This window comes from Haemorhous mexicanus, chromosome 8 (assembly GCF_027477595.1).
Source record: "Haemorhous mexicanus isolate bHaeMex1 chromosome 8, bHaeMex1.pri, whole genome shotgun sequence".
Lineage (NCBI taxonomy): Eukaryota > Metazoa > Chordata > Aves > Passeriformes > Fringillidae > Haemorhous > Haemorhous mexicanus.
Window position 1 is genome coordinate 17,118,803 of NC_082348.1, and position 15,373 is coordinate 17,134,175.

Sequence of the window (15,373 nt, forward strand, 5' to 3'; positions counted from 1 at the left end):
GGATTTAAGAAAAAATCTAGGTCTTGCAGTCAGTAGTAAGGTACATAAAGTGTGTGAGATTGAAGAGTATTTCTTAGATCCACATAAGAACTTTATTTAAGGTTGCCTTGATTCTATTAAGGGCAACAATGTGATGCTATTCTCTTTTTCTTCTTTTTGAGGTATTCTTTTGTCTTCCTGAGAGGAAAACAAGAATGTGTATGTCGATTCAGGAACAGTCAATGGGATAGGATTAGACCTATGGGGTAAATTGCAAAGTCAACAGTGGAAGTGTTGATTTTATTTGCAAGGTGAGAATAAATGAAATTCAAAGGAACCAGCTGCTTGGGGATGGCTGTGGGGAAATGCTTTATGCTGTTTTGAACGGTTTTTTTTTTTGGTCAAAATTCTTTAGGTGAGGGCTGATTTTCCATCATACCTGGCTTCAAATGCTTGTTGAAGAAGCAGACATTTCATTTTCCTTTGAAGTTTATAAGGATCTATACATGTTTCCTATCTCCTAGACTCACGATCATTGCATGTTAATCTGGGCCACAGATAGAAAATCTCTATTACTCCATTTCAAATTTTGACACTGTGCAGAAAGGAATTTAAGATGACAAGGGAGGGCATGATTATCTAGATGAAAAGTTTGGGTACAAAAAAGAATTTGTGCCTGAGTTCTCTAATCTTTAAAGTGCAAAACAGTCCTTCTTTTTCTCCTAGTATAGTTTTTTTGTGGAACAGCTTCATTGGAAAAGGGAAGAAAGCACTACCTTTCATCTGCAAGGAATGGCAAAAAAGCCTGCTACTGAGGGCACCTCCAAGGGATTGTGATACTATATTTAAATGCCTTTTTGCTCAGGGGGGACCTGAATCTATTTTTCACATCATCTATATGAGTCTACTAAAAATTAGTGCACAAAATATATCAGGGCTCACAATCTCCTCACAAATCAGTGAAGTCACTAATCTGGCTGGTGTGTGCTAATAGACATGTGGTCAGACTGTAGTTTTCCAGCCCTCCTTCCCTGTTAGTTTGAGCAATAGTTTCTGAGTATTGAATCAGTTTAGACGTAAGCAGGATTTCAAGTTGAAACCTTGAATCAATTTGTCAGATTTACAAGATTCTTCATACTTTAGGAATTCAAAGGTAAGAGGAAACTAAGACAGCTTAGGCAAATCTGTGATTAGATAGTAGGCAGGATTTTGTTTTATTAGTAACTTTGTAGATACTTAAATCGCATTGAACTTTTGGGTTCTGGGATTTACATCTTTTATCACTTTCATTCCAGAGGGGATTACTCTCTCTTTTGCTACCTAATACTCATGCCCTAGAGCATGATATTAGGCTTAAGTTCATTGCACAAGAGAATAGAACCTTGCTTCTTTTCCCCCACCTTCTTTTGCTTTGGAAAGTGGTGAAAGGTATAATGCACCTCACTGGCAATGGAAATTGATTGAAAGACAGTATTAGCTTAAGTAAAGCCCGGGCTGGCAGAAATTGAGCTGATACTTGGCAGCTAGTGGACCATTGCTATACTGTCATAGCAGGACACAGGAAAAGGGGGCCATAACAAATCACAATCACAATTGATATTGATTGGCACCCTGATTGACAGTTTCAACAGAGAGGGAGAAAACTGAATAAGCAAGGAGAATGACTTGCTTCTGCCTAGCCTAAAAAGGACAATCAGGTGAAGTTTGAGCTCCCCATTTTGATGGTAGGATTTCACTGTCCTTGCTTACACAATGCATTGAGAAATTATTTCACTCTCCTGAGCTGCCAATTCATCATCTTTCACCAGCAGTAAATACATTTATAAAAATTATTGTAGAGCACAGAAACTGCATTTTTTTCCCCAAAGATTTTGCCAACATACACATGAAGCAAATGCAATGACTTTGTAGTCCACAAATTGTTTTACAGAACCTATGTCATGCACTGCATGCAGTTTGGAGAGATTTTACCAGGTACACACACTTTTTGCGTCATGCATGAAGTCACAAACCAGTTTTCTCACAGATACAAATATGGCAATTAAACTGAACACTTTAGTAAGTGATCTTCAGAAATGGAGGAAGTAATTTATGGATTATGTTCAAATTGCTTCTAAAACATGTAGCTCAATGCTGGTGAAAAGAAACAGTTTTTTAATTGCACTAAATATTATTTAAACATGAAATTGGCAATGAAGTTCATGCATGCAGATTTTGATGCTACAGGAAGCTTGGAACCATACCCCCTGCCATCCAGGAACGTGAAACTAGTTTTAAAGAGACAAAAGAGGAATAAGTGAAGATACTTCCACAAGGGTCCTGATTATCAGTTATTTATTTTTGAGAGAGTTAACTGAAAACTAAGCACCTTGTAACAATGAATCATTTGCTAATGCCCTCATACAATCACACATCCTTTTACAGGTAAAACTCCTGGTAGCTTCAACAGAAGTTTTGACTGCTTAAGACAACAGCACTGAGTTAAGTAACTAGGATATGTTCTACCTCCCTCCCTTCCTTTTTTGAAATTATCAGATAATGAAATCAAAAGTCCATTTAACTATGCCTTCACTTTTTCCGGTGATTTGTAGTTAGTGTTTTGGGACAAGAGTTACATGAATAACTATGTGTTTAACAAATACAATTTTTGTACTAGACCTAGCCCTAGAGAGGTCAACATGAGAATGTTACATTTGAACATTTCATACAGAAGGCAAATTAACATGCCAAAAAGTGTGGCTGATTGAAACACTGGAAGGTACAGTCTAGATGTATACTTTACCTTTGACATTGCGACCATTGTCTGGTTTTCAGCATAATAAAAGTGGAGAAAAAGACAAAAAAGACAACTAAAATCTACATCAGAAAAAGCAGAAAATATGGCTTCAAAGTGTGCATGGTTTGAATTGAAATATTGTTATACCTCATTGGCTGTATTATGAAGACTTTAAGTGAAGGTGAAGTCACTCTGATAATTGAGATAACGTGTAAAAGTCTCTGGAGGAGATCATTAGGCAGTGGGACTGGCTTTATCTAACTTGCATAAATAGTAACATGGTAAAATTCCTTCTCCACAAGTCTGGCAGTGGGTTGCAGGAAAAAAAAAAAATATTTCTTCTTGGCAAAAAGGACAAGAAGAAATACTTAGTCCCACATAATTGAGAGAAGCTGAAGCAAAAGTGCAGGGTGGCTGCACGGCATGTGCGGCCGCACAGGAGGCCCGGCACAGACCCCCAGGCCCCCCACGTCTGCCTAGACTCACGTGAGGAAATGCTTTTACCATGGCAGCAGCCTAGGCAATGCCCTTCTGAGCAAGTGCTGGAGAAAGATACACCTTAAACTTTTTTCAGCTCTTAGGTGCCTTTACACAAGGAAACATTGGCCAAGCTTTCTGTCCTCACAGGCTTACCTGGCCTTGAATCCGGTTGTGAGATCAAACCTTTTCAGGGAGAATATTATTATTGGTGCTATTATCACTATTTTAAAGAAGCCACACAGCTGCAGAGGTAGACGTTACGCTGGTTCATGTGATGATAATGTGATCCACAAGGCACCGTCCCCTTGTGTGGTGCCCTGCGGCTCTGAGGGCGTGAGGCGGGTCTGGCAGGGAATGGGGCCTTCCTCCCAGTGCGGATACCTGCTGTGCCCAGCTTACCAGCTCTCAGGTGTGCTGTGGGCTCGCACAGACATTCACCTTCTTTGGCTGGGCTGACAGGCCACCTCTGAGGCTGAGGTGTTTGTGACCTGGCTGTGCCACAGCAGCCTGTGGAGAGTGCTTAGCCCTGCTCTGGACAGAGGCCGTGGCCTGCAGGGGGCCATCGGACATGGCGCTGGGCCTTGCCAGACCTGCTGCCTCGCTGGCTTCTCCTCAGCTTCCAGGGCACATCAGCCTGGGCGCTCTCGTCCCAGGCTCTGGAAGGGTGTTTAGTTCCTTCCAGCCCAGTGCCTTCCTGGGCCAGGCATCTGTAGCAGCACTGGAGATTAGGCTGAGTTGGGCTCAAAAACCCACTGCTGTTTCAGAAGGCTGCAGTGATCTTGCTGAGTCCACTTTCTGAAGACAGTAACATTTTTGAACTTGTACCTGCCTGCAGAATCTGGATTGCTGGTGTTTCAGATGAGGCTGGCTTGGCTGCATTTTGGATGGTGAGTGTAGGACACAGTTCCTGCCCTGTTGCTTTTGCTGTCATATAGGCAAATTTATAATGCAATTTGATCCAGTACACTCAGATGAATTTAAAATGCTAAGCTGTCATTTTTACTGTAATATCTTTTGGCATATATTGGGCACAGTGAAGATAATTCTAAAGTGATAGGCAACAAGGCTACATAAATCAATTTAACACAGGAAATAATTTCTATTTTCAATTGCATTATTTTAAAGTTTGACTGCAGGTAAATACCTGTAGTTAGTATTAAGCTAAGTAATGTTATTCTCTTCTTTCAGAATTCTGCTTTACTGATTCAATTAATATTTTTTGGGCTGGAAAGGGTAGGAAAAAATTGAATCCTGACTTGCATTTTCAGATAGAGTAGTAGTTTTTGAATGATTTGGGAAAATATGTTAGCCGTATGTTTCCTTTGGTAAGAGCTGAGCCCTTTGGGACTGTAGTTAACTTTTACTTGTTGTACTTAGGGTTTTGCATTCTCTCTGCTCAGAAACTGCAAGCCTGGAGCAGATGATTTAAGCTGAATCTTGGTTCCCTAACTTGCATGGATAATTTTATAGCAATAATAGGGTTTTATGGCTCACCGTTGAGTTAGGCAATTAGGACTTGCTGGATAAATTTAAACATTTCAGTATAAGGTGTCCAATTCTAACATGACTGTAAGCAGATGGCATCAAGAGTGGTTACTAATTCTAAAACCTTTCTGAGAGCCATCCTCTCTTCTGCTGAGTTTTTCTAGAATGACTATGTATGACATAAATTAAGGCCTGGTTCTCTACTATTTTGTAGTCTAGGCAAAATGAAAACAGAGAGAGTTTTGTTTGATCTTGATCACATTGCAGGAGAGGCCTTAGGAGTTCAATTGGATTAACTCCACATGGTAGAAATTATTTTCCTTAGTACTTAACATTTGAAAGAAGTTTGTCCATAAAATGGAGATAGAAATTTTTGCTCCTCCATTTGGCAAGTATTAAAATTATGTGGTAATTTATGCATTAGCTTTCTACCACTGTAATCAAAGACACTTAATAGCCAAACTGATTTTTACACATTTTCATAGATATATAACTGGATGAAGAATGACCATTTGGGAACTACTACAATGAAAAATGAATATACTAGCACAAGGAGAAAATCACACTTAAATGAAGTTTACACTAAGCATTTCACCATTTCACTAAGTATTTCACTATTCATTACACAAAGCAGGGCAATGGAGTTGCTGAAGATATTTTTTTCAGCATGAGAGAAAAAGCATGTCTCAGTGTTGGATCAGTGAATGTAAAATCTGCACTACACAGATTTAAGAGAAATAAGCTTATCAGTCTCTGAAGTAGAATTTCATACAATCAAAGACAATCTAATATATGTAAGTATAGGAGAGAATGGTACATGCAATTATAATTTGATCACCTGACTTCCCCCCCTTCCCCCCACCAAACACCAATATTGGCTTTAGGAATGCTGGCCCCAATATTTGCTATATCCCTATGGAGAAGATCAACACCATGATTCCATTAGTCTCCTTGAAAATGAAAAACAATATTTAGTGTACATAAGTCTGGCATATTTGGGCCCTTAATATTTTCAATGTACCATTGAATCATTATATTTAGCTTTGTTTACAATGTGATGATTATTACTATGAAATATTGAAAATACTCCTTTTTTAATACATCAGAGAATAGTGATTGACTTTCAACCATACCTTCACTTGCATGACGGTCCCTAAAAATGTTCTTGGGATGGACATTAAAGCCTTCTATGTCATGTACCGAAGAGGCTCTCCGTATACTACAAAGACTTTCCTTTGATCTGGAATGGGTTAGTGGATTGCTTGTCTGTATCATGTCAGGGTAAAGTCTGTCCCACTGCTGCTTAGGTGATGAGTGGTCAAGAGGTCCAGATATATTAACCAAAGGTGAACATTTACTGTGTTGAATCAGTGCTTTTGTATCATCCACTTCTGAGGGACTACAGCTTTCTTTCGTAGGTGATTTAAAGTGCTTCATTGCCACTGAGTCATCGCTGTGCTTAGATGAATCGATTATGACTGCATCGGGGTCTTCCTGGGGTAAGGACTGCTTTCTGTAGGTCAGAAGCCTCAATCCAGGCAGCCGGAACCCCAAAAGTCTGCCTACATGTAAATACACAGAAACAGAAGAAAATTGCACATTAGTGTCTGCTCATTAAAATCAGCTTTATTCACTTACAATGAATGACAGTAGCTATTCCTAATAAATTAAAATCCTTAGTAATGGAATGTGTAAATATACAAATACAATTTTGTTTGTTATAGTTGGAGTGTTAAAAGATTTCATAATTCAGTCAGACCTGAGTTTTTGAGCTAAGAATGGGAATAGCAGCATTAATTCTACAGCATATTTTAAAAGCTATGAAGTTCAGATGATCCTTTTTAAACTAAAAGTCCATGTATCTATAAAAGACTGCCAGAATATGTCTAACACTTTGCTTGGTAGTTTTTATCCTGAAATAAATATTTGTGGATTCTGATACTAGTGGAACTCTGTGTCCTTATAAATGTACTGCTGACATATGCTTTATAGGCTGCAGGTTAAACAGGAAGATACCAGGGATAATTTCTTAGTATCAAGAAATAAGCTGTGTATCAGTTTTGCTACAATCCTCTCCAATACTTACATCTGATGATTAGATGAAACAATTTTAACAAGTTTAAAATGAAAAATAAAGGAGCAAAGCAAAGAAAAAAGAGTGACACAGCTCTCAAGCCTCAGTTGCACCTATACAATGCAATTGTTGTTTACACTTGCATGGGATGGGGTGAGTTAGGCTTGGTGTGCTGAACAGCAGAGGGAGACTATCCTGGGTGTGTGGAAAACTAACACTTTGTGTAATGGTAAGAAATATCAGTAGCTGAGAGGAAGAGTATAACATGGCGCGTAGAAAGAAACTATAGAGGAAGAATTGCAGACTTTACAGAATAGCCTTCTAAAAAACCAAACCTAAATAACAAATATTGTAAGGTTTTGTCTAATACAATTCACAGATGGAGGCATGGGGACTTCAGATGTACAGAAAACACATTAAACAGCTTAGAAAAAGCAATGCTAAAGAAAGTTTAACAAAATAAAATAATTAAATAATTTGAAATGATCTGGTGTGATTGTATAAACAGTTTGACTTATTAAATAACTTTTTGTATCTCATCACTTTGCTACATAAATGTTTTCAACAGTGAATCAACAGCGAAATGATTTCTTGGAGAATATTTTAAAGTATATTCTTATTCTCTCTTTCTGGGATAAGAAGTTCTGCTTGGGATAAAATTTTTTTTTCAGTAAGTTTAAATTGCCAGCTTATGTAGCTACCTAACATTTATTAATATATACCACTGTAATCTATCATTTGATACTGACATGTTTTGAAATAGTCTTTCTTTTATGCATATGACAGAGAGTAATTGGAGGACAATAGATGACCCAGCTTAATCATTTAATGTTTTAAAATGGATGTCCTCTATGTTTAGTGTTGAATATAGAATTGCATTTTGAATTCTAAATGAATGAAGGTGAGAGTACCCTGCTCAGGAAAAACTGTCTAAGAGCTAAAGCTACTGTACTAGATGACACCAAAGGTCCATCTAGCACACTGTTGGACCTTGATACTTTCCAGTGGTGGATACATGAAGGAAGACATTTAGAATCACTACATTGTCTTATTTCTCTCAATAAATTTACTCAGTTTCTAGCTATCTGAATTTCAGAAACTTCCTGAGCTAGAGGTTGTTTGCTCAAACCACAAACTAAATGTTTGGGGTATCTTTCTTCTATGAATTCATCTCAGTGTTTTTAAAAAATGGTTGTAGCTCGATCTGCAAAGCATTCTATACAATAGAACTCCATAATTTTAGCATACGTTTGTGAAAAATACTTGCCCTTACTTGCTATACACTTGTTGCCTTCAGGAAGGTTCTAGTTCCTATAAAAAGTAAGTAATATTTACTTACTTTTTATAGTCTCAATATAGTCTTAATATGTTTACAGTTTTTGATACATCTGCTGAATTGCTCTCAGTATACCTATTCTGCAAGCTGAAGAATCCTTGTGTAACTGTACTGTGTACCTCTGAACATTCTTCTCACTCTTCTCAGTTACTTTTTACTTCTAACGTAATCCTTTTTGACAATGGCCTGAGCTACTCCCAGATTTAGGGATCAATGCAGTGATATAATGGCTTTTTGTTTTGACCTTAGTTCACTTCCTTACAATTACCAATATTTAATTGCATTTTTGAATTATTTTTCTAACTGAGCTAATTTAAGATATTTTCGCAACAGCTGAGAAATATTTTTGTTGTTTGGTAATAGATAATTTAGTCTCTAATATTGTGTCTGCAAAAATATTGCTTTTGCTCTTTTATCACTTGGCCACTCAGCATCCTTGCATAAGTCTTTGAATCTCATGTAATAGTCTGAATAATTCTTTTACATTCTCACCTCATTGTTAGAACCTTTTTTATCCAAGTGATTGAAAATGTGCTATAAAATAAAAAACCTGTGAGACTATTGATAACATCCAAGTGTTTATATATCTGGTGATTTATTTCCAGCTTTTTTCCCTACATTAAAATATAAATCCATGTAATGATATTACTTTTTTGTCCTTGACAATTTTTGAAAAAGTTTGTTGAATTCCAAATATTTAGCATTGAATTTATCACTCCAAGCATATACACACCACAGTAAAACATACAGAAATCTCTATTACATAAACCAGAGTCATGCATCTTTAAAACAGCAGTTAAAAGTGCCAGTTTTCAGTCTACACAGTGATATGCACCAGAGTGAATCTTGGGAGTGTGTAGATTTCTTCTAACTTACTAAGTAAGCTTGAACACTGCAACTGCTCACAGTTAAAATTAGTGTAGAATGCTAAAAAAATTATTATTTTTAATCCACATAGAATTGAGCTGTAAATGTGCATATAAATCAATTTTCAAAGCTTATTGCATCCAAAGTGAAAAAACAGTATAATTCTCTTTTTTATCAATTACGCTGAAATTCTTAAAAACACCATTCATAAGGATTTCTGGCATTAGACGCTATCCAAGGCTTTTTGTTGGCACTCTATTTCAGTCATATTCATGGTGATGCAGATGGTCTTTTCTGCCTCACCATGTTAATATGACCACGTTATACTGCATTACTGATTTAGCTGTCTAACTGCAGTTCAGCTGGAAAGAATACTCAGTGAGAATTTTGCTTCTTGTTAAGACTTTTGGGCATAAAATAGAAAAGTTAGATGAGCAGCTTTTTGCTTTTCTTCTATACACTCTAATAAATAGTCTCAAACCCTATTTTCTGCTTTTTAATTTGAATATTCCTAAGAGAAGGAGTATTGCTATTCTTCAGTGAACAGGTAATGAGCTACATGGTGTGTTGAACATTCACCTCCCTCCTGTAGCTAAAGTTAACAGGGGGCCCATTCAGAATTTGTGCAGTTTACTGATCTGAGCTGAGCAAGGAAGTGTAATAACACAATTTGTCACGAAGCAAAATTCATTCAGGCCTCAGGCCTGCTGTCCCAGTATAGAATAAAAGTGCCAGTGGAAGCTTTCCTGGCCTCCTGTGTATGGGATGAAATCTTTTGTTTGGTAATGGACAACCCCTGCTTTGTGTAAGTATGATGTCAGAGCAGATGAATCTTGGCTTACAATTCTCAAACAGTTTTCAGATGCAACAGTTATTTACTGTGTATTCAGAGATAATATTACATTAAAATCCTTATGTTTATTAAAGACTAGATTGCCAAATTTTTCTTAATGCTGAGTCAGAGATTTGTATGATTGTGTCTTCCTAAGAGCAATTGAGGAAAGTAGTTGAGTCTGAGTCACAATTCCAGGCGTACATTCCACCTCCTCCTTTCAAACCTCACTTTACTGAATAAGTTATTTGAAAATGACTTAATCTGTTGGGTGCACTTATTCTCTGTGCCATCTCAGCTGTTTAAGTTTTTAAATAGTAGAACTCAGTCCAAAAATATCACTGTAGATGATATAGGACTCTTCTAAACTGTTTGAAGATAGAATTGTCTCCTAAGTCTCAAACTCAAATCAACTTTTTTTGTGTTCGGGAACCCCTTTTTAATTCCATCTCATATTTTGGGAGATCAAAGGAGAAGTCTTAGAATGCATGGAAAGAAAATGTTTAGATTAGTAGTTTCGGGCAAAAGATGCAGGGAAAAATTCTATCCTGATAAGAAAAATTAATATCCTTGTTTTTCCATGTGTATTGCAAAGAAGCGCTAACATTAATAGAAAATTGCTATTCTTAGACACTGAATACAACCATATGGAATTTTGTGTCAGGAAAAAAAAAGGAAGAATGAAAATTAGCTCTCAAAAGATCTTTTCAACACCTACAGTCATGATTGCAAATTCTCTGTCCCATCAATACAAAGCAGGGTATTCCAGCAAAAATATCTGAACAAGGACTTCTTTTGTAACCCAATAAACTTGCATGGCTAGTGATTTGTGTCTGTTCTGTGAAAACGTTTAATAAAAAGGAAGGGAAATTATATTTGGCCTGATTGTTGCCTTGATACAGTGAAGATATTCCCCAAATTTCTGGTGATGAAAATGTATATTTACATACAAGATACAATGACTAAGTCGGAGAAATGCCTGCAACTGAGAGAGTTTTACCTTCTCTGCAATTTCTTTTGTGGTCTCTGGGTAGTGGTAGATGCTGTGTTATCTCCCAATAGGATTCCTGCAATACTATCCCAAGCACTGCAGAAAGGTAATCCTAAGAGATAGCAGCTGAAAAGTTGTGATGGCTCCTCAAAGAATTGCTCAGCCAGCTTTTGAAGCACCGCTGGTAGTATTGTTATTTTCATGCTGATGCAAGGCAGTTATCCAAACCCCAGAATGTGAAAGCAAAAAGAAAAATCCTGGCAGGTCTCAGGCTCCCTAGCTGGCAGCTAGACTTAATCTATTTGTTTCAACCTTCTCTAGATTTAGACTTTCTAAAATCAAATCAAAGGAGCTCAAATGTACAAAGAGTTTGCAGAAGGTTATCTGTGCGAGGTGTAGAAACTGTCAGAACTGTTTCCTGTTGTGATATGCCACTTCTCCTAGGCTGAGAGCTGAACGAAAGTGAGCTGCTCATGTTTCTGTACAACCTGTTGTCTGTAGTAGGGTGTTGAAGAAAATCAGGTCTTGGTTTTACAATGGGGAATGGCTGCTCTGGCTATAATATGAAACATATGTTACTTTTTCAATATATAAGATTAAAGAACAGAACATACATATCCACAATGACCAACCTATTATAAACAGATTTCATTGACAAGGGCAGGTAAGCTAGGTCAGTTATGACAGACTGTCCTCCAGAGCATGGGTTAATTCCATAATACCTTTATTCCGAAACTTTCCCCAAAGAATAAGCAAAATTACTTTCACAAAAGTAGCACAAGCCTGACCTTTTCTGAAATACTTTCTCAGAAATGAATGTCTCAGAATTCCAGAATTTAGATTATCAGAATACGTCACAGATAGCTATTGAATTGCTGCTCAAAGGCTTGGAAATACCATCTAGCAACTCATGTGATGGTACCTTATTTTCTGTCTGGGTGCAGCACACCTTGGGACAAAGAATTACAGAAAGAGACAATTAAGTTTTTTTCAGTTCTTTTTCCCAAAATGTATTGAAGCATACTTAACCGGATAATTTTCTTGCTCTGCTCATTAAATGATTTATTTTCAGGAGGAAAAAAGCAAGGCATGTGCAATTATTCACATTAGAAGCTGGAACTCAGAATTCTCAGACACTGACTATCCTTTTTTAAAATCCTCTGGTGTGGTCTCCTTATATTTAGGCACTTTTAGTTTTCTGTAAAATTTAAGTTTGCTTGTGTCTTCTACCAGTATATGAAACCAGCAGTCTTTATATTCTCTTGTAAGTGAGAAAGATTTAACTTTGATATCTGCACATAGGAATCTGTCAGAATATTAAAGGAAGGGAATGAAGTCTCTGACTGCTTGTAGGGCTCTGCTGTGTGTGGTTGATGAGTGAATTTAGTCAGAACAATGTAAACAGGGTGTCCCTCAAAAGTCATAGTCTTGATATCCTTGAATGTTAACATGAATTGGTACATTTACATGCTTTTCTTCTACTTGTTGATAGAAATGTCATTTTACTATATCTTATTCATTACACTTACAGGAGTTGAAGTGCTTTTGCAAAAAAGCTGTATGAAAAAGAATTTTTTATCCTCTCAGAAAGAGGTTTTACTTCTTGCATATTTATTTCCTAAATATTATTAGAAGTACGAAAGAAAAAAATAAGTAAATAGCTGCAATGAAATAAAACAGCAAGCATCACAGAAAATATTATATCTAAATTATTTGTTACCTAGCACATATTTAGCTGTCTTGGTATGACTGCGGTGTTTTTTTGACAGCTGGGAAAAAGAGTTTATTCTGTCTATTAAACCAAGCTCTCAAGAAGTTCTCAGCCCTTCATCACCTTGGCCGCCAGACTTCATAGGATAAAAAATATTGCTTTTCTCTGAGACAGGAAGCTTGAAGAGGTTTTCTATGTTTTAACACTGAATTCATATACCACTATCCATTTCTGCAATGTGTTTTGTCTCATATATTGATTGAAGTTTTTTTTATGCTCTGCATACTGCAACTTTCAGTAATAATAAGATGAAAAGTATCATTAAATTTGGATTTTAAATGTCATATAATTATACTAAATTTAATAGTTTACCTTTTATGTCTATATTTTTGCAGAAATAAATATTCAGACAGTGAGAGCAAGAGCCATATTATGACTTGCACTCTTCTAGAAATATATAAAATGTAATGAGATCTTGAAATAATATAGCCAGAACAAAGCAATAAAAGGACTTTTGTAGATAGAATTTTAGAAGATAAATTTACCTGAAGAAGAGCCACTTGAAAGGTTGTTACCATCTGAAATACAATTAAACTAAATTTACAAAAAGCTTTTGCTTTAAACAGATTCAAAAAATAAAGACTATTTAGCAAAGAAGGCAGAATATCAAATTTCCACATATTTTAGAAGTAAATTCAGGTAGCTTAAATTCAAAGACAATATATGCAATATGCTGAAGAATTGTTCTGAAAGTCCGTTGACTTTTTATTTAGAAAATTTAAGAAGTATTCAATTAGGATATATTTAATACTTACTAGATCAATATATGTTTCTAATTAACAGGTTTTAAAGTTGGCTAAGGTTCCAGGGAGAAAACTAAAGTAGGTGTACTAACATGTTATTTCTCATGAAATTGAACTTCTAACTAATGGTAGATTTTTTGCTAGACAATGACAATTTTATTTGGATGAAACTTACTGAAAAGTTGAAGAATTCATAATTTTCATCAGAAGAATAGACTTTATTCACTGACACTTGTTCAGAATATGAGCTTAGTTTCGTATTCCTGATAGGCCTCACTTATTTCATCTCTTCATGGCAAGAGCTCTTCAGACTATGTGTCCTTGCCAGCTGTTCTCAGTTTTTTTGAAATGCCCAACTTGCCTGGATGCTTATAACAATCAAGTAATAATAATAGGATTCTATGCTTGAGAAGTAAGACACGTGGAGGAAAACTCCCTCAATATTATCTATAGGTCTGTTTTGTTTGCTTATGTTAAAACAAGACTTTTCATGTTGAAGACTATAAATGAAAAAACATATTTCTTGTAAACATCCATCTAAAAGCTTTTCAAATCCATTTGAAATCTTTCCTGCTTTCTAGTAGAGTCATTTTTGTCTAAGCTTGAGATACCCTGATAGTTCTGATTTTCTTCCTCTTCAAGGTCAAAATCTATAATTCAATTTGGCAAGCGCACAGATGTGTTAAGTTCTCTGTGCTAATTCTTATTATGAATAATAGAGACATGTCTCTTTCTTCCATCAGAGAATGAAGTAAAACTCACTACCTTTATACTTTCCTGAGGGTATGTATTATAATGTGGGATGACTTCAGAAAATCATTATCCTAGCCTTCAAGTTACCTCACAGAACCCCCCTGTTTTAAATGTCCTGAAAGGAACAGATTGATAGGAGACCTGTTAAAAATTAATAAAAGTATATCATGGAAGACCTGTGTGGTATGTATATGTTGCCTCCACTGAAAGCTACTGAAAGCTGTATCACTTCCTCTTTTTCATTTTCAATCTCTTTAAGCAGAGATTGCCTTTTTTTACTGACATGTGCAAGACATAGCAAAATAGCTCTGTGATCATAGCTGGGTGAGGCTGTAATTTAAACAGCTAGTCACAGTTCATGGAACCCAGGGAGGCTTCCTTTCTGAGCCGAGCCCCAACAGCAGCCATCCTGAGGAAACAGGAGTAGAGCTACCCCATTCGTATTTCTCTGTGGAAGAAGACTAAGAAAAGTTATTTATCTCAGTGGCTGTATGATTAATTTAGGCAGTTAGGCATTTGTGGAGCACTGAAGTGGTAGTAGCAAAGGTCCTTCTGTCTTTTACTGGTGATTGGTGTTTGGCCATATTCCTTTGCTAAAAGTTCAACACCGTTTCAGTTTGCCCAATATTTACTGTAATTTACCTTGGAGACAAATACACATAATTGGCACTGGGGTTTTCAAAACTATGCTGCTGGTTGGCTAGATAGAAACCTTTGTCCTCCTGAACACAATTTTTCTTGACTAGCCCTTACTGAAGATGAATTTGTTTCCAGTGGTGCAGCTAAAAATAAGATCCTGGACAAATTTCTCATTACATTTTGGGCAGTCAGGGGGCTTACTCTTATACGTGCCATATTCTATGAGGCAAAATTGCATGTATCAAGCAGTATGCAGTATTTCATGACAACATTGCAGTCCTAATATTTCTAGGACTAAAAATGTGTGCTTGTCTTTCACTAAACTGCTATACTTACTTGTATAGCAAAGTACTTTGCACAGAGGAAAGCAAATACTATGTTTTTCAGCTAGGTCTTTGACTGGAAGGAAAATTTAAATTGCAATTGTGCTTGTTTACTTCAGTGTATAGAGCGTTCTCTGCTTCTCAGATGTAATTCCATGGCAAGGGCCAGGAAAGAGGAAAACTTGCTGAAGAGTAAGCACCTTGAAGAAGTTGTTTCAAAGGTTTTCTGATTATAGTTTTGGCTGTTTTAAGAATATTATTAGCCTCTTCATTTTATTTGAACCTTATCCAAAAAAGGTTATTTTCCATTTATTGCATGCATAA

At 36.4% G+C, this 15,373-nt stretch overlaps 1 protein-coding gene across 1 annotated transcript in view; it reads right to left on the reverse strand.

The window, feature by feature from the left end:
* KCNH7 (potassium voltage-gated channel subfamily H member 7) overlaps window positions 1-15,373 on the reverse strand; it is a 205,794-nt gene that overhangs the window by 60,920 nt on the left and 129,501 nt on the right. The window contains exons 4-5 of the mRNA XM_059852329.1: window positions 5,854-6,278; window positions 2,762-2,782 (exon numbers count right to left, since the gene is read on the reverse strand). Coding sequence (XP_059708312.1) covers window positions 2,762-2,782; window positions 5,854-6,278 — 446 coding nt within the window. The remainder of the gene's footprint in view (window positions 1-2,761; window positions 2,783-5,853; window positions 6,279-15,373) is intronic.